The sequence below is a fragment of the Mus musculus genome, chromosome 4 (assembly GCF_000001635.26).
Source record: "Mus musculus strain C57BL/6J chromosome 4, GRCm38.p6 C57BL/6J".
NCBI classification, from domain to species: Eukaryota; Metazoa; Chordata; class Mammalia; order Rodentia; family Muridae; genus Mus; species Mus musculus.
Window position 1 is genome coordinate 34,983,283 of NC_000070.6, and position 19,299 is coordinate 35,002,581.

The following is a 19,299-nucleotide window of genomic DNA, read 5'->3' on the forward strand; positions in this document are numbered from 1 at the left end:
ATACAAACTTTGAGGGGGGGGAAACCTAATACCGTTAACAATTCTACAGTTAACAATTCCCAGTTAGGATAAAAATCACAGTTTTCCTCCCAGGCCCCAGAGAAGCTCATCGTAGGACACTGGCTTGTTTGGGGCCTGGTTGTGAGGTTGGGACCGCAAAGCGACTCCTGGCACTACCAGATGCTCCAGCTCCTGGGGCCTTTCCTCAACACACTATCAAGACAACTGAGAGGCTCTTGATAGCAAAGAAAGGCCTTCTCTCCTTGTTGATTCACCCTCAGCTTTGCCCCACAATAGCCTTTCTGCCTCTGTGCACAAAGGAGAACTTGACACTCAGCCCTATCCATCTTGCTTATGTGTTAACTCAGCAAAATGGAAAGTGAGTGGCAGGCAGAGCTCATCCTTCTGGTGGCCCTGGGGACCTTGTTCCCGTCTACCTGGGCCTGTCTCCGGATGGGAACTGAACTCCGTGGCTTAGCAGCAGTTCTTGCCCGTCATCTCTTTCCAGTGTCCTTGACATTTTCTGAGATTAGCTTTATCAACTGTTTCCAGTATTTAAATGCCGCAGAGTTGTTTGTACAACCTTTTCCTCTTGCACTGGTTATTTACACTCAGCCGACTTTATACAGAACTGGAAAACTAGCAAACCCACCATCGACGCCTTTCAGTCTCTTTCCACATGAGTCCTGCGATGAGGGTCAGCGACAACTTGGCGACAGCCCCCAAAAGCTTTCTAGGAACCCAGTGTGGAAGAAAATGAAGAAGACCACCTATTCTTTTATTTATTTTTTATTTTTTTAATTTATTATTTATATGAGTACACTGTTGCTGTCTTTAGACACACCAGAAGAAGTCAGCAGATCTCATTACAGATGGTTGTGGGCCACCATGTGGTTGCTGGGAATTGAACTCAGGACCTCTGGAAGAGCAGTCGGTGCTCTTAACCGCTGAGCCATCTCTCCAGCCCTGACCACCTATTCTTTAACCAGCAATGTGAGAGACATGGCAACTGTATGCAAAGTAAACTGGTGTGTATTCTACGGTGTAATTGTAGACCATGAACTAAACTCCTAAAGGTGATATCAGTTCACCAACATCTTTTTCAATAGATACAGCATATATACAACTAATGTCACACACACACACAAATATTCATTTTGTTTCCTTAATACTTGAGAACTTGCTGACCCTGGGAGGGAAACGCCACCCCTCCTGACCCACCCACCACCAGCTAGTTGATACCTGAGGTGGGGCAAGCTGTTTACTTACGAGTTGTTCACACACAGCCACTATGACCTAGCCAATCCAGAGCCCTCAGCCAACCACCTGTTCAACCAAAGACCACAAGGCAAGGTAACAGCTAAAATAGCCTGTGTGCCTCAAGCCAGCTGGATTTCTCCGAGTGAGTGAGTCTACCCTGTGCCTGCTTCTCAGCTCCTCCTAGTTTCTTCCTGATCTGTTACTTCCCCACCTAGCTCTTATCGTGGGGATGTAACTATGACAGTGCCTTTTCTGTGGTAGTTCATGTGAGCTGTAGACGTCGCATACCCAAATGATAAAACACGATTTCAAATGCACCGTCAAAGAAAGAAGGGTAAAGAGTCGAGCAGACATCCTGACTCTGTATTTTGGTCACTACTCAAGAACACTTGGATGAAACTTACTTTGCCAACTATCTTTAGCAAAACTATTAACTCTTTCAAGGGAAAAAAGCAGAGCATTTATTGTCCTGGGTAGAAAGGCACCATTAGTGTCCCTGGATGTGACTGCGAGGCAAGCAACCTCACTATCGTGAACTGGAGGTTCAGAGGGTCCTTGATTTCCCAAGCACATACTAAAGCCAACAGTAAAAGGGACTTATAATGAAAATAAACGCAGGGGATGGAGGGATAGCACAGTGGTTAAGAGCACCTATTGTTCTTCCAGAGGACTCAGGTTTCATTCCCAGCACCAACATGGCGGCTCACAACCATCTGTAAGTCCAGTTCCTGGGCTCTTCTGGCCTCAATAGGCACTGTATGCCCAAGGCATAGAAATATACTTGCAGGCAGAACACACACACTCCTAAAGTAAAAATGAATTAATCCCTTTAAAAAATAATAAAGTAAAACCAGACTCTACTTATCCATTTAATAAAGCTAGACCTTAATCTTAAATATTCCAGACTCTGATATACCCATGACAGCTTCACCCCAGGGGATTCAACTATAAAGAGTAAAGTCCCACGACACGAAACTCTTCCTTGGGGCTTACTTTCCTCTGTGTCATAAGACATTTAATTTAGCTTTGTGTGCCCAGTAGCCCACATACAGTGGGTGTAAAATGCTCATTTACTAAGGAAATAAATGTTTCTGACCATCACCGACTAATAGTGATAGATCAAAGAAGTGCTTCTAAGACATTTTAAAAACGATTTAGAGTTGAGCATTAAAGTTAGCTTCCCTGGCCCAAACCATTATATCGGAATAGTGTCACCATATTATGTCACCTCCTGGAGCGCACCTTAAGACACTTATCTGGCTGCAGTGGACCTTTGCTGACCGCTGAACCCCATCCATTTCTGCAGCTCCCTCCTTCCCCCAGCTAACAGCTGTAGCTCTCACTGCATGGCGACACACCGCAGAGTCACTTACCAAGGGCTCCAGCTCCTTGCGGTCTATGAGGTTCATCTCTGTGACGAAGTAATAGAAGTGTTTGTAGCAGGTGTTGACGTGAGCCTCTGCGCCCATCACAATGACACGGTCAAAGTGATGAATGTAGACATGGACGAAGACCCGAAAGAGGCGGCACAGGATCTTCTTGCAGATCTGGAGGAAGTTCTTTGGGAAGGGGACGCCTAGAGGAAAAAAGCCAAAATAGGCGTGAGACCACTAAGAAGGAGCTTTGCCTCTTACCTCTGGAATACGGAACACGGTGGCAGGAGAATGCTGTGGTGCGACTAGAACTCCTTATCGCACAGGACAGATCCAGGCCCAAGTGGGCAGTGGCTAGACCCCAGACAGCAGTGGCCAGAGGGGCACACAGGCTCAGGGTGATCAGAACTTAGGATTTCTCAAGGTACCCTCAGAAATCTGGAGTTTTGTGGAAACCTTTTTAAAAGTTTAACAATTATTTTGAGGTTTTGGAAAAATTCCTGCTGCTAAGACAAAACATCTCTCTACATTAGACTCAGTCCACAAAGCTTCCCCTTTTGCAAAGTTTGACTGAGAGCTTTTCTCAAGGTGCTGCCCCCAAGGTGGGCAAACTCGGACTCACGCACACCACTCATTTCGTTCCATCTCTTTGAGGCAGGTACGTGTCGAGGGCTATGTTTTCATGACAGAGAGAGGGCAGGTGTCTGGAAGAGTCACTCAGATCTCCCCTCTGGTGGCCACAGTTTCCAGCTGGCTTGAAACAGCAAATCCACTTCCCCTCTTCCTCTGAAAAGCTACTTAATACTCTTGCTATTTACCCTGCCTTTCATCGGAAGTCAGTTGTAATGGATTTCAAAATTAAACAGTCTTTGTTTGAATTCCTGTTCTGCCCCTTCCCCCGCTCTATGACCAGGGCCAGTTATTTAAACTTTGGTCTCTCAGCTGTCAGGTAGGGGTCAGAGCAAGGCTTTCCTTGCAGGGTGGAGAGGGTATGTATCACAATGTATAAGATCTTCCTATAGTGTCGAGAACATAGCGTTAGCTCATAAGTGTGGCTGGCCCTATCTCTCTGCACAGAAAAGCCAGCAGTATCCAGCCATGGTTAAAAGGAACATTTGCTTGTCCAGAAAAGACATAACCACCACCTACTTCCGGCTCACTGTAGAGTGGTGTTGTGGGGGTGCCCCAGTTCCTCAGAAACCCGGGGTTTTGCTGTTCGTACCTGCACGGGGACCTAGGGCAGCTATCTGCTGTGAGCTGTTTTGGTATGGGGACCTCCTAGTACCCTCTCCTCTCCAGGTCAGAACAGGAGATCTGAACTGTGCCTGGTGGTTGGCTGTGACGGGATCTGCCTCTTCAGGCTCCTGCACGGACAGGCTTTTCCCAAAAGTTAAAGTCAACACACCCAACAGACCCAGGGAGAATGTGGGCGCAGCATAGTGGCTGAACAGCGGGGCAATGGACTCTGGGATCTAGGCAGGATGTAAACTCGTGAAAAGACAGGGGGGGGGCGGCCATCGGAGTTTTGGACTTTCCCCGGTGAAAAGGGGCCATCGGAGCACCCATAAATGTTGAAAGAGGATTTACAATCTTCCAAACAGCGTGAGTGTCCTACATATGTGACTAGACTCCCTCTAAGATAAGTGAAGTGAACCACAGGAGGTTGGCTGTGAAGTGTAGTTTTATTATTCCCATATCACAGATGAGTAATACAGAGGTCTGAATCATAGGCTACAGTTTTACACAGCAGAGCTGGGATTTCAAATAAATCAGCCAAAAATCTAAAATTCAAAGTACAGGTACCTTTGCAGTTTGACCAGCCTTTGGGCCTGGGTTAGAGAAACCACTCAACTGCTCAGCGTAATGAAGTATTTGAAAGTTACTCTTTAATAGTACCGGGTCACAAACAAGCAAATGAAGGGCGATAGAGAGAAAGGCAGGAAGATAATACAAAACAACAACAACAACAACAACAATAATAATAAATCCACAGCATCAGATGTGCTGTTTCTGGAGAAACAGGTCATGTGCCCAATACTTAGCTGCCAACGTGAAGAAAAGCACTTTTCCTGCCCAGGCCTGAAGGCTATGGCCTTGGGGTGAAGCATGAGAGTGGAGTCCTTACTGTGTTTAGAGGCAATGCCACACACTCTTAAGTGGACTAGCAGACTGTACAACAGGCCTTATGTTGTCGTTTTTATTTCAAAGATGAATAAACAAACACAAATAGCTTCCCAACATGACCTAGTGGACAAGCAGGAGAGGGATCTGGACCTCCTTTGTCTGATTCCAAAGCTTGGTGCACCCAGGGCGCGGAGGCCCTGCAATGCTGAGGTAGGGCAGTCTACCCTACAGCAACAAGTTCTGTCTTATCTGTGACTCTCTCCAGTGTCTTCACCCTTTCATTCCTCTGGATCTAGTCTGGAGGAAGGTCCACATCAGCTGTCAGAGGATAAGGTGGATTCTGAGTGTGACATTCTTCTTGCCCATACAACTCAGTCCCCACGCCCCACATGCTAAGTTCAGAAGTAGAGTCTGGTCCTAGACAACCCACAAGGATGCTAACCTGAGTCCAGCAGGTAGGATCCCAGTCTCAGACTCTCTTGGTTTTGGATGGAATGTCAGGCCAGACTTCCACCATTTCTTTTCTTTCATGTAACTTATTTTTTTTTTAAAGCAGAATAGATAAACAGTTCAAGCTAAGATGACTGAGAATACAAAAATCGTAGAGATTTGGGAAAGCCAAATTTGATTATAATGGTTTTAGAGCCATTGGGTAGCTTGGGCATTATGCTGGCCCATTGCTCTTTCTTCTGTCTTTTAGATGGTCAGGTTAGTGCACAGGTTTTAAATAAGCGTTCCTCAGCAGTGGAAATGAAAAGGAAGAAATGGTCTCAGCTGTCAAGGGCTCATATGACTCTGAAAGTTTGCATCTTGTATACCTTAAGTATTCACTAAACAGCCGAAGGGAAGGAAAGTCTGAGTGGGACTTGATAGATATGCACATCTATGATACCATTTAATCCCAGTGATACCGTGAGCATCATCATCATCATCATTGTCTTAGCTTTTAAAATCATTTATCATTTATCATTTATCATTTATCAGGATCTTCACCCAGTATCTACTCCAAGCCACATACCTAAGAAAGACATAGATATTTGGTTTCAGAGCCTATAATCTCCTCTGTTACTGGATGCTACATAGTGACAGGGCGCTGATACTATGACAAAACTCTTCACTTCTCTTATGTCACTTTCAGAAAGACCTAGAAAAATGTCTGCTTGAGAGAGAGAGAGAGAGAGAGAGAGAGAGAGAATCTACATCACATATATGTATATATTACGTAACATATATTTACATATATTTATGTAAATATGTGTAAATATATATGTATATATATATATGTAAATAATACATTTTTTTTTCATTTCAGCAGCAGGAAGAATGAAAGCTACCAGATTATCAAATGGACGATGCTTAGCAACAATGTCAGCCTCCACAGAAGGCGACAGAGTGTGGCTGGGGTTGACAGAGAACAGTCCTTGTGGTCTGCAGGGCACCACTGCTCCCGTTAGGACCAGAGTCAAGCTGCTCCTTGTGTGTCTTATGCTTGATCTCTTTATTTTAGGATTCCCCTATATATAGTCTAAAATCACTGATTCTGGGGGATTCTTAGCTGAAAAGAGAAGGTTGTGAGATCAATTATCTTTGCTAAAAGCCATCTTCACAGGCTTACAGTATGTTGAAGCGTGGTGACAATCTTAGAATATACACGGCAAAAAGTCTATAGTTGGTTACCTGATCCTTCAAGTGTCATTTCCAGTCTTGGCAGCTGGAAGTACACAAGTGCCTAGCTGCTTTAAACTTCACCTACCGCATCTAGATACACAAGGATGTATTAATACTAGCTTCAGTTACAGACATGGCTGGCGAGATTAAACACATACGCATATGAAGATTTTCACTGCTGTCTTCTGGACAGTAAGAACGGTTTGTGAACTCTTTCTGTATAGCTGGCTGTTCATATTCTGTAACGGACTTGAGACAGAATTCTTCCTGCATGTCTATTTTCAGGAAGGACATCATGCTGTCAACATATCCATTTGGAAGCTGGAAGAACTGAGAGTGATGGCTTCTCAACTAAGCACCACATTACAGTCTACCTTGCAGATTTTCCATAAGCTTTTTATTTTTTTAAGATTTACTTATTTTATTTATATGAGTACACACTGTAGCTATCTTCAGACACACCAGAAGAGGGCATCAGATCCCATTACTGATGGTTGTGAGTCACCATGTGGTTTCTAGGAATTGAACTCGGGACCTCTGGAAGAATAGTCAGTGCTCTTAACTACTGAGCCATCTCACCTGCCCCTTCCATAAGCTTTTGATGTGTATGCCTTGCATTGGGATAAGTTCTACGAGCAGGGGCAACCTTTCACACTTTAGTTCTACTTTTAAAAAATTGCCTGGGACCACTGGATGAGAGAATATATTATCAATCGATATTGATGGAGAAAGGACAGTAGTTTCATTTCAGTAATACGGGAACCCAGCACCTCCTGGCTGGGCAAGAGGGAAAGCTCACAGCGGAGATGAGAGTTTCTGACAGTCTTGGAATAGTCTCGACATTGGATGCTGCTCACCGCTTCTGAAAGAAGGGAGGATAACTCTGTAAAGACCACTTATCCAGCCTGTAGGTAGGAAGGAGGATTGTGAAACTCCTCTTCCTTAATCATTATCTCAGTTGTTCGATCTAGGTTTCCAGGTGGGGAATGATAAACTTCAGTCATTGCACTCAGTCCGAAAGTTATGCAGGTCAGTATCAACCAGCAGCCTCCACCGCGGCAGACTGCACGTCTGTCTCAGGACAGTGTTAACCAGCAGCCTCCACTGTGTCGACTGGATTTCATAGGCGCTTGGAGTCAAACTTTGACTAGTTTTATGACAATGCAGACAAGTGCATGACAATCAACCTGGCAGACAATTGAAGTAGAAAGTCACCTTTGACCAGCAGGTCTCAGAGTGATTTACAGTTGATAACAGTCTGAACAGTATGCCTTTCCTTCATCCTACCCAGGCTACCTCACGTCCTGTGGCTCTTAGATCAAAACGGGGAAAAAAAATTTAAGATTCCAAGAACACATACCCTGAGGAGCGACCTATGAAGAAGTGACAGGCTGAAAAAGGACTTCATGCCCTTTATGCCCTCGAGTCACGTGGTGTGGCTTGCTCTTTACAAATGGGCCCGTAGTGAAGCAGCATTAGTGAACCCACAGTAGGTTCATACGAATGGGTTGGGATGAGCTCAGATTCCAGCATGCCTGGGCAGAGGTCAGGATCCAAGGCACTCACTCATGAAGTTCCAGCAGGGACTTGTTCCAGGCTGGGAAGGAGGCAGGCCAGGGAATTGGGGTAAGAGTGAGGTGAGTCTGCGGGCTGGGTGCTGACGAGACAGCTCCTCAGCCCTGGCTGCTCCCGAGGTCTTGGTGCTCTGTCAGGAGCCAGCATCTGACAGAAGCCGTGCTGAGTTTATGAATTGTCTAACCACAGCGTTCTGATCTTCAGGCCACATTTGGCGAGAGAGCTAAACCTGGCACAGAAGAGAACTTCTTGGGGTGTGTGTGTGTCTGTGTGCGTTGCAGATTTGCCTTTCATCTCTGACTTAGTAAATCTCCTTTCTCCCAAAGAAAATGAAATAAAAATTCCCGTGATTTCTGAGCTCTAACCCATTTTTTTTTCTTGCTTGCTTTTCCTTTCCTTCTTTCTCCCTTCTACTAAACCCTCAAATGGCCGTGACTATTTCCTTTTCAGACACATCTAAAGAAAAAACGATTTGTCTGGGTGGCTTGTGTGACTCCACTTATTCTGTTATAAATGAGTGAGATATATACAGAGAGAGGGAGAGAGAGAGAGAGGGAGAGAGAGAGAGAGGGAGAGAGAGAGAACACTCCAAGGAAGACAGAAGGTTAACAATGGACAGGACCCAAGGGGCAGTCTCTGAGCTGTGAGCCTTCATCCCTTCCCCTCCAGAGAGAAGCCAACAATGGGGAATGAGACTCTGGCCTGTAATCAGTCCTGGGCTGAAGCCTGGGCGCTGGAGGTAAGGCTATTAGGCATTCTGCTTTGGGACTATACCCTGCATAAGGACAGGGCTGTGACAGTCGCTCTCATAGATGGCTCCCTACTGCTCAGCCTAGAGCCTGGGCAGGATGGGTCTGAAATAGCTGCTTAGATTCCTTTCAGAGTAAGAGCCTAAGTAGAGCTCCTCTGTCACCAGCTGACACTGACATCAAAGCTTAGAAAGGGAGAGAGCCAACTCAGGGCTGAGAGAGCTTCTAGGGCCCGTGATGAAAGGGGTCTGAATCCGAGTTTGCAACCGCTGGAGGCTGTGTCTCTTTCCACCCCCGGTGGGAGGCTTTATGGAGTTCTCAGGGCCCCCTTGTCTTCCATCCAACTGGCAGGATCAGAGAAACAAATTCGCTAGAAAATGAACGTGGCAAAGGTAATGTGGCTCTGACCTCTCCAAACCTACGTGCCGGGGCTAAGGGGACTGGTTAAACATCCGGCTTTGGCGCTGATCATACCGGAGACGGGTGCTGGCTCTGGGACTTCCATGCTGCCCACCCTGGGGCAGGTTTGCTATATGAACTTCTAGGAGGCCCAGTTAACATCCGTAGCTGAAGAATGGTGACAGTGAAATGCACGGCTGAAGCCCGGTGCAGGCAGACATACGGAAGACAGCACACAGTGAACGGGACTAGACAGTCCTATCATTATAATGACGGCTCTTCCTTGTCACGGCTGAGATGGTGATGTTATCAAGTGAACCAGCACAGGTGCGGCTGCCCTTTCCAAAGGACAAAGACTTCTCAGAAAAGCTGGTTGATATGGGGATGGGGGACACCATGAGAGCTGCCCAAGGGGCTTGGCATGACACAGAAAACCTAACGCCCTAGTGGATTCTTCAGGGACCGCCATCAAGTGTCACTCGTGACAACTGGATATGTCCACCTTTCTCCTTTACACTGTCATGCAGACTTGAGGTCATTTGTGATGTCCTTTTTGTCTTCGGAGTCCAGAAATGGAAGTGTGCATGCGAAAATCCCTTTACAAGTCATAAAACCCACTCATTCTCAATAGCTCACGAATACAGACAATATCCCACACGCGTGAGTAAAGAAAACAGGCGTCTGGCAGTGGGGCTGAGAAAATACTGTTTCCAGAATTCTTGCAAGACAGAATGCAGTTGGATCACTGCAGCTGGGGGGGAAAAAAGCGAACACAGATGTTTCTCAAGAATATACATCTCCTCCTCTTTGTTTACTCTCCTGCTCTCTCTACCGAGCCACACTGCCCCGCCCCCGCCCCCCGCCCCTGCCGCCGCCCCTGAAAGCTGTGTTCTAATCTGCAGAAGCCCCATGCTCTCTCTGATGCCGAGGCTCATTCAGCTGCAGAGAGCAGATTTCTCTCAGCAGATGTTTTGTATTATCTCGATGTGCGCCTCAAGAAAGTGTCTGTTCACGATGCCAAGGAAAACAATTGTGTGTAGCGGGACTTTGTTCCTCTGCCTAAAAAAAAAAAAAAAAGTCCCCAAACAAGCTGACAGCTGCAAATGGTTAGAAATAAACTGGCTACCCCTCTGCTCATCACCTCCCTTCCTCGGCCCTTCCCCAGCTCCTTTGTGTTGCCCTCTGGTCTCTCACACTGGTTGGAGCAAAAGCAAAAGAAAAGGCTAACGTGTGATTATGTGTTCTAAACAGATTATTAATTCGTTCAGACATGCTATTTTCCAGGCACAGAGAGCACCGCTTCAGCCACACAAAGGAGCAACTGTAAATACAATATGCCTACTGGTCCTCCTGCTTCTCCAACACCACCACCCAGTTACCGCAGGCTGCCCCTCACCCACATCTCCAGGATGGCTTCCTCTGCTCTCCACTGTCATAGTACGGACACAGAGGGGAAAGCAGACCGAGGAAGAGCCAAACTTGGTCACTTATGGATGGACAATAAAAGCAATTTGGAAGAAAAGAAGGAAGGAGAGAGAGAAGGAAGGAGGGAGGGAATCGGGGGTGGGGGAGGGAGGAAGGGAGGAAGGCAGGTAAACTGGTCCTCAGTAGTTTGGCCCAGGGGTCATGGCCTAGGAGTCTAATCTCAGTACTAAAAAAGGACTGAGAGGCCCCTTTACTTGGATGCTACATTTTAGTATCCTCATAGATACAAATACTGTTTCCTCACTAGTAGAGTCTTCCTTCCATTTGTGTGAGGGGTGTTGATTGGTCTCACATCTCATCTGGACTGTTTCTCATCTATAACCACGCTTTAACTACAGGGCGTCTCCTGCAGCCCAGGCCATCAGCACCACTCCCTGGAACACCTCCTACGAGGTGCCCATGGCTCTCCCCCGCACCCCTCGCAAGCTCCCTCTCTTTATGAGTGCAGTTCTCTCTCCACTTGGCAGGTGAGAAACCCTCCAGAATTGCAAATCTAGCTGAGAAATCAGTCCGTATAAAACTCCAAGGCAACTAGCTCCCTATATCCCAGGTGAAATCAAAGCCATTAAATGTGATTTCACACATGTGCATCTTTCTATCTCCAGGGATTCATCTCTAGATTTTTACAGTTTGCAGGTATACTGCAACTGTTTGGAGCTACGAATCTTCAGCTCGCTACAAACTCCTGGGCTTAGTTGGATTTCTTGCCACAATACCATTGTCTTTGGGAGAGGGGCTTCTTTCTTTCTTTCTTTCTTTTTTTTTTTTTTTTTTTTTTTTTGGTTTTTCGAGACAGGGTTTCTCTGTATAGTCCTGGCTGTCCTGGAACTCACTCTGTAGACCAGGCTGGCCTCAAACTCAGAAATCTGACTGCCTCTGCCTCCCGAGTGCTGGGATTAAAGGCGTGCGCCACCTGAGGGGCTTGTTTCTTAAAGACAATTACTGGGCTGGTGAGCGTGTGTGTGTGTGTGTGTGTGTGTGTGTGTGTGTGTGTGTGTATGAATGATCAGGGTCCCAGACCGAGCAGAGCAAGAGGGAGAAGGGAAGACGTGGGGTGGGGGGGAAGACAATCACTTTTACTTTTATATGTAAGTGTTTGCCTACATGTATGTATACTCAGCATGTCCATGTCTGACATCCATGGAGGTCTAAAGAGGGTGTTGGATCCTCTGGACCTGTAGTTAACAGAAGGTTGTGAGATGCCACGTAGAAGCTAGGAACTGAACCTGAGTCCTCTACGAAAACCACATTCCCTTAACCACAGTGCCGTCTCTTCAGCACCACACCCTTTAAAAATAGTTTTTAAATTTTAATTACATGTATTCATAGCGGAGGGTGCACTAGAGTGTCTGGGGAGTGCTTGTGGAGCTGAAGGTCTAGGAAGCCGGGAGGCGCCTCATACGGGGCTGAGGACTGAACTCATCATCTGCAGGAACAGCACAGGCTCTTAGCCTCTGAGCTATCTCTGCATCAGTCCCCCACACTGCATGTTTGACTGGCTAACTCACACTTATTATTCAAAGTTCAACTAAGCTATTATTCCCTCCAGAATGTTCTCCTGGTTCACTTGACCCTCAGTCTAGTTGCCTAACACCCTGTGTTTCTCCCATGTTGGTACTTAACATAGTATCTTATATTGTCCTTTTTTCTGCCTTTGGTACGTTTGCAATGTCAAATTATAAATTAATATATAAATATATAATATAATAATAAATATATAAATATATAATTGCAAGTATATCTCTCTTAGCTACTGCTCCCTGAGAATGATGGCTCTCAGGAAGTATTCATCCAAAATAGATAGAATTTATGATCCTCCTCAAATTCACATGCTGAGTCCTTCCTGTCCCCAAACAACAGTACTGGCAAGGGAGTGGTGAGGATAAGACCAGGAGAGCAGCTATCTTGTAACCGGTCTTAGCCCCTCCTGTAAGAAAGCCCCACTTGAGGTTACAGCAGACCTATGAAGCAGGCCCTCGTCAGATCTTCTGGGCTGCGCCTTGATCCTAGGCTTCCTAGGCTCTTGAACTCTGAAAGTGAGTACATGTGTATCAGTACCCAGCTTCAGGTATTTTCGCTACATCAGCCCACGGGTGTGGTGGTGAAAGGCAGTAAAATAAGCCAACGAATGAGCTTACGCAAACTAGAGTAGCATGTGGGTAGTGAGCACCTATTTTTTGCATCTCCCAGTTTCAGTCCTAAGCTCACAGTCTGAAAATCATCGCTAATTAAAAAAACAAAAACCAAAAACAAACAAACAAACAAAAAACACAGGGAATGCTACAGGCCCGTGTTTAGCTTGTCATGTCTAAGGAAGTCAGTTGCAGTGAAATCTAATTCACACTTCTCTCACTATCTCGGAGAAGGACATCCTTTATTGTTGGTAGTGAGGAAGAGACATTTTCCAGCTCCACAAAGCATGATTCACATGTTAATCCAAGCTATTTGTTTCTACATAGAAAAGCCACAAAATGTGGAACCCCAAAGTTTCCAAGGTTTGCAATGATTTGGGACTGATTGACCAATAATCCGGAGACACGTGATGTGGGACGGGTAAGGGCAAGACAAGAAAAATAGCAACTCATACTAGTAGTTGATTCTGCATCGCTAAGGACTGAGCCCAGGGCCTCGGATGTGCCGACAGGGTTTTACAGCACTGAAATATAATTTGACCTTCTACGTAAAGGGAGGAGGATCCAGGGAGAATGGTCCGTAGGCTCCAGAACTGAAGAGAGATTTCCAGAACCCAAAACCAGGAAGTTAGCCTGAAGTTGGAATCTCTCCAGACGGAACAGGTCTAAGAAAGCTGAAGACAGATTCAATGTTCAAAGACTACAGCGGCGCACAGGCCGAGGGAGGCTGGGACTGCCTGCTGATAGCTCTTTCCACAGGAGACAAGGCAGGGCCTATGCAAGCAATGGCGTCATTATGTGAGATCCAATCAGGATGAACAGGGCGGAGCCTCTCAAATGTCCTCTCAAATCTGAACAGTGGGTGAGAATTGGCCTAAATTCCTAGACTAAACTATGTAATTTAAGTAACTGATTTGCTTGGATAGGTTTTGAACCAAAAGTGACTTTTTTTTTTTTTTTTTTAAGAAACTTTCAAAGATGATAAAAGAGCGCTGGTAAAGTGGGGGCTGTACCGAGCAGGGGCACTGTGGGCTTTGGCACTTGAAGGGACAGGATCCAGAAATCTAGATTTTCCTGTGGAGTCCTCTTATAGTTAAATGTTCGTTAATATTTTGTTTAAAGAGAAAAAAAAAACAAAAAACAAAAAACAAACAAACAAAAAAAAAACCATAGCCGGGCGTGGTGGCGCACGCCTTTAATCCCAGCACTCAGGAGGCAGAGGCAGGCAGATTTCTGAGTTCGAGGCCAGCTTGGTCTACAAAGTGAGTTCCAGGACAGCCAGGGCTACACAGAGAAACCCTGTCTCGAAAAAAAAAAAAAAACCCTTAAAATTATTCTCAGCATTTTATTTATTATCATCGACTTTAATATAATTGATTCAGCCTGGTTAAGTATAAGTCTTTGACCCTATTTTTAAAGATTAAACTAACACAGGGGCATGAAGTAATAACAGCATGCAGGAAGCAGAGTCAGGAAAATCATGAATTCAGACCATCCCCGGCTATATAGAAAAATCCTGTCAAAACAAAAATAAAGGCCCCAAACTCTTCTTGATTAATGAACTGCTTACACAAGTATGCTGCCAATGTTGATCGTTCTTTAATACAAGGGAGCAGGGACTCCGTGAGGAGACAGAATGGGATAGGATATAAGAAGATACCTGGGACATTTTAAAGCACCAGAAAGACAGGTGGTGCTCACTGAAATGCAAGGGTGGATGAAGAGGCACTCAGTGAGTGGCTGAGGGCACCTGCCAACCTGAGTGTGGTAAACTAGAACCCATGGAAGAAAGAGCCAACTCCTGGTCGTTTTCCTCTGGTGCGCGCGCGCGCGCGCACACACACACACACACACACACTTGTGGTGGTGGTGGTAATTCAATAACACTAACAATTTAGGCATGTCAAAGAGACACAGGAACCAATATAAAAGAGTTCCCAAAGGCCACCTTCAGATCATTCTGACCAGCAACATTAATGTAGTAGTACTGAATTATAGCCCAAGGTATAAAAAAATATCCACAAGGCCATACTGATATAATACATGGCTGAATAATAAATTAGGACTTTGCAAATGATCTGTGTTGCAAGAGTCCAAGCAATTTATGAAGATACAGCCCTGGGTGCAGAGGAGTGTGAGTGTGTTCCTCGGGAGTGACTTGTCTCCTGAAGAGTGTGTAGTCTGGAAGGGATGTGGCCTCACACAGGAGCAGTCTGACAAACAACCCTGCCCAAGTGATCCAGCCAACATAGTAAACTGAGGTTCATGGAGTATTCCACTGATGTGATGTGATGAAAGCCATTCACTTATGAAGTCTACGTTGGCCAAAGCCAGCAGGCCATCTTACTATGACAAACAAGCAACAAAGAACAAGGAGACAAACTCAAAATATTGCATGAATGTTCCTTAAAATGGTAAAGTTCCTCAAAGATAAAGAAAGTCTGCCCCACCTGGAGCCTGTTCTTTCAAATTCTAATGAAATGGTCTTTGAGCTTACATGGATGCATAGATACATATCCACACTCAAGCACATATACATCATAACTTAGAGGCATCTAAGGAGACAAGATGACAAGGGTAGCTGGTAACTGGATGGAATCCAGGAGCAGAAGAGGGGTGTCAGGGACAATTAGCAAACTTCAAATACAGAGTGGAATACAAGTCTTCAGTTATGTATGTCTGATGAATTTGTGGAAGGTGTTACAATACGGAACAGCCCTACCCTTTGCAACTTTTCCATAGTTCTAAAACTGTTCCATAAGTGTGTGTGTGTGTGTGTGTGTGTGTGTATACATACATACATACATACATACATACATATATTTAAAACATCCTATGGGTCAAAATACATGGCTGATTGCAGTGGCTATGAGTTTAAGCCCTTGTATACAAAACATATTCACAAATAAAAATATCTGGTTGGAACTAGTTTGGCAAGCCCAATATTCAGTAATTACCCAGAACAGTGGTTCTTAACCCACCTTGGGGTTAAGTGGTTCTATGACCCACCTTGGGGGTCACATATCAGATATTTACATTATAATTCATAACAGTAGCAAAATTATAGTTTGAAGTAGCAATGAAATAACTTTATGGTTGGGAGTCATCACAACATGAGGACCTGTATTAAAGGTTCACAGTATTAGGAAGGTTGAGAACCACTGACCCAGAATTTCAAGTTGATAACCGCAGAATATTAAACTAAGAACAGGCCCCTTCTGAGTGTAATGCTAAGATAGCTTGTTTCTGACTGCATAATGTTCTGAACAGAGAGATTATGTCACCTGCTCAGGGACACTGGCACAGACTGGAATTTTATTCCAGAGCTGGCCCACTCCAAAATATCCTATGCCCAAATGGTACACCCTCTATCTCACAAAACCCAAGGCTACACTTTAAAATTTATTTCATCCTCAAAAGTATCTTTCAATAGTTTTTTTTTTTAAATTCCAATTGAAATAAATGTGTTGTGTTAATTTTAAGGTTCCCCACGACACACGACTTTTGAGGAGAATCTGAGAGTTCGGGAAACTTGTCTTTTGGAATTTGATGGAACAGGCATAGGAAGAGCTATGACAGGAGACAGATGACCAAGGCTCCTCAGGACCACATGCTAAACGAACAGAGGTAAGATGCTGAAGGCAGCTGGTCGAGGCTAGCCAGCAGCACTACATAAATGTTGAAATGTTGTCAACAATAAAGGAAAAATGAGCCGTGACACAAAGGCCAAGAATTCTGTTTCCTTCAGAAGACCTGGAACAACTGGGAACTGACTGAGCAACAGGACAACAGTGTATACAGGTGAGTTCCCACACATGCAGATGTTTTACACATCTGGGCAGGCCTATCCCTTTCACATATTCATTCTGCCAGCCTAACCTTTTTTCCTTGTATATGTTTTTGTTCTTACTTTTTTTTTCTCCTGCCTTAAATGGTGTGTATAACTGTGTGGTCATACACAGGTTTCAGCAAGGTCGGAAGAGGATATTGGATCCTCTGGAGCTAGAGTTACAGGTGGTTTTAAGCTACTTGATGTGGGGGCTGGGATTCAACTTAGGCCCTCTGAAAGAGCAATACACTGTCCACCACTGAGCTATCTCTCTCTCTACACACACACACACACACACACACACACACACACACACACACACACAGACACAGAGATAGAGATAGAAAGATAGAAGACAGAGAGGCAGAGATTTATATCTATGTGTATATGCATGTTGTTTGCATCTATGTACATGCATGCATATGCAGGTACTGGTGGGGAGTACTGGACTGCTGGATCTAGAATTATAGGTTGTTGTCAGGTGCCCTGTGTGGATGCCAAGAACTAAACTCAAGCCATTTGGAAGAACAGGAAGCTCTTCTAACTGTTGAGCCATTTTTCTAGCTCTTGATGTTTTCTTCTTCTGGTTCTAAAGTGTTGAACCCAGGGTGTAGCACATGGTAGACAAGTGTTCTACCACTGAGCTACTAGCATGAAGTCTTTAAGAGAAACAACACCCATCGTTGCAAATTGATGGTAGCAGGTGGTGGGCCCTTTCATAAGACACATAGGTAAGGTGGATCTCTGTCTGCTACAGGTTCATCTCAGGGCAGTGCCCACTGGCTCTCCACCCACTCCTTCAGGTTGCTCCATCAATCTCACCATTGTGCGAACTCAAATCAAATCAACCCCCTTTTTATTTTGTTTTGTACAGCTAGGCAAGGCTTGGCTGCATAGAAAATATTTATTGACTTTGCTGAAAAATCATTACCTTAGCTGCAGTGCCTCCACGACTTCAGACATTCACTTCCTCGAAGCACAGCTTAGGTCTTAGGAAACAGTTCCCCTTTCTCATGCTGTATTTGACATATATATGCAAAAGTACCATTTGCTTGATTTCTGAAGGCCACTCCAAGGATCATGGGCATACTCCTAAGGCTGATGATGGTAAAGGGGCTTGGTGTTTTCAACCTATGCTTTCTCTTTAATCTGTGCAGGTCGTCATCCAGTCACCTATGTTGAGCTTTCTTACCACCTGCATGTCTGCATCGGGCACCTGGATGTATTTGGAGAGGGTGCATTTGATCTGAGTGATAGTAACTACAGCGATGTTTTGTGATGTCTCACAGAAGCACTGTTAGCCAGGTGTATTCACTGGAGGGAAGAAACCAATTCCCCACCCCAGTCCACATGTCCCACTGCCTCCTCGCCAGCAGAACCTCCAGGCATAGTCAAAGCTCCCTTGCTTTATCCTTCCTGCTCAGGTCCTAGGAAGTTTTTCAACACTTTTGGGTCCAAATGCATAACAGCATCCTTTGAGACCATATTTAGTAATTTAAAAGTGTTTCTAGTTCTCTAAGAACATTTCCAACTTACACATTCATAATTTGCTGGGCAGACTTGTTTTACAGAACACATATTTATAAAGGTAGGTGACCGCCTAAATAATAATAATATTAATCAAATAAATAAAACAAATTTATTATCATCATCATTTTGAGACTATATAACCATCATAAGTGCTGGGATTAAAGGCATGTTGCCATCACGATTGGCTTAAATTATTATTATTATTTATTGAAATTCAACAATAATATTAAAACATTGAAAATGATACCAAGTGTAACTTTCATTACTATTCATAATCTCACCAGGAAACAACTACTAAGCAGTATTTTTCCTTTTGATCTTTTAATAGTTTGTATATGTATACATACTTATATATACACACATGCATATATAACTTTTCAAAAGTAAGATTAAGTCCATATATTTAGTTTATACCTTTCTATACTTATCATTCATTGCATCGTATCAAGAATTCTTTTGGCCGGGCGTGGTGGTGCACGCCTTTAATCCCAGCACTTGGGAGGCAGAGGCAGGTGGATTTCTGAGTTCGATGCCAGCCTGGTCTACAAAGTGAGTTCCAGGACAGCCAGGGCTATACAGAGAAACCCTGTCTCGAAAAACCATTAAAAAAAAAAAAAAGAATTCTTTCAGCAATGATTCACTGCAAACCCGACATGCAGATTTAACCATTACTCAGACAGGCTGGTAGATGACCTTGTACATCTTCCAGTCTCTGACACTTTCCTTGACTAGGCTCACAGGGTGACTTAACATCCATAGCTTACATGTAAACAGCTCATATACATTTTGCACCATACTTCATAGATCTGTTTGCTTAATAGGCAATATTAGAATTTTCAATTCTCGGTGTTGTTTCACAGTACTAAATTTCTCGGCAGTGTACATAGCTCAGACGGAGAAGTGGGGAGAGAGGCCTGGGACACTCAAGCTGCACACAGTATCTTTCCTTGGGGTAGACAGTAGGTGCAACACTAACTGTACATTTAAATGATCAAGGAAACAAAGAACAAACCGAAAGGCAGTGGCCCACATTTTTAACAGCCGAGTCTGAAACCCCAGTGAATTTTCAAGCATGTCTCCTGGACCAGCAGCACTAACGATATCTAAGAACATGTCAGAACTGGTTCTCAGGACCTGATCTAACAGCACTGCATCAAACACTCTGGAGACTTAGC

The 19,299-nt window shown here is 44.6% G+C and overlaps 1 protein-coding gene and 1 long non-coding RNA gene across 7 annotated transcripts in view; one reads left to right on the top strand and one right to left on the bottom strand.

The window, feature by feature from the left end:
- Nucleotides 1-19,299, bottom strand: part of Mob3b (MOB kinase activator 3B) — a 208,451-nt gene that overhangs the window by 34,209 nt on the left and 154,943 nt on the right. For all 6 annotated transcript variants that reach the window (NM_178061.5, XM_006537753.3, XM_006537754.2 and 3 more), the window contains exon 3: nucleotides 2,634-2,836. In NM_178061.5, the coding sequence (NP_835162.1) occupies nucleotides 2,634-2,836 (203 nt within the window). The remainder of the gene's footprint in view (nucleotides 1-2,633; nucleotides 2,837-19,299) is intronic.
- On the top strand, nucleotides 8,560-18,188 carry Gm33620. The gene is made up of 3 exons (XR_390469.4): nucleotides 8,560-8,739; nucleotides 16,249-16,566; nucleotides 17,752-18,188. It is a non-coding gene; the product is annotated as a predicted gene, 33620 (long non-coding RNA).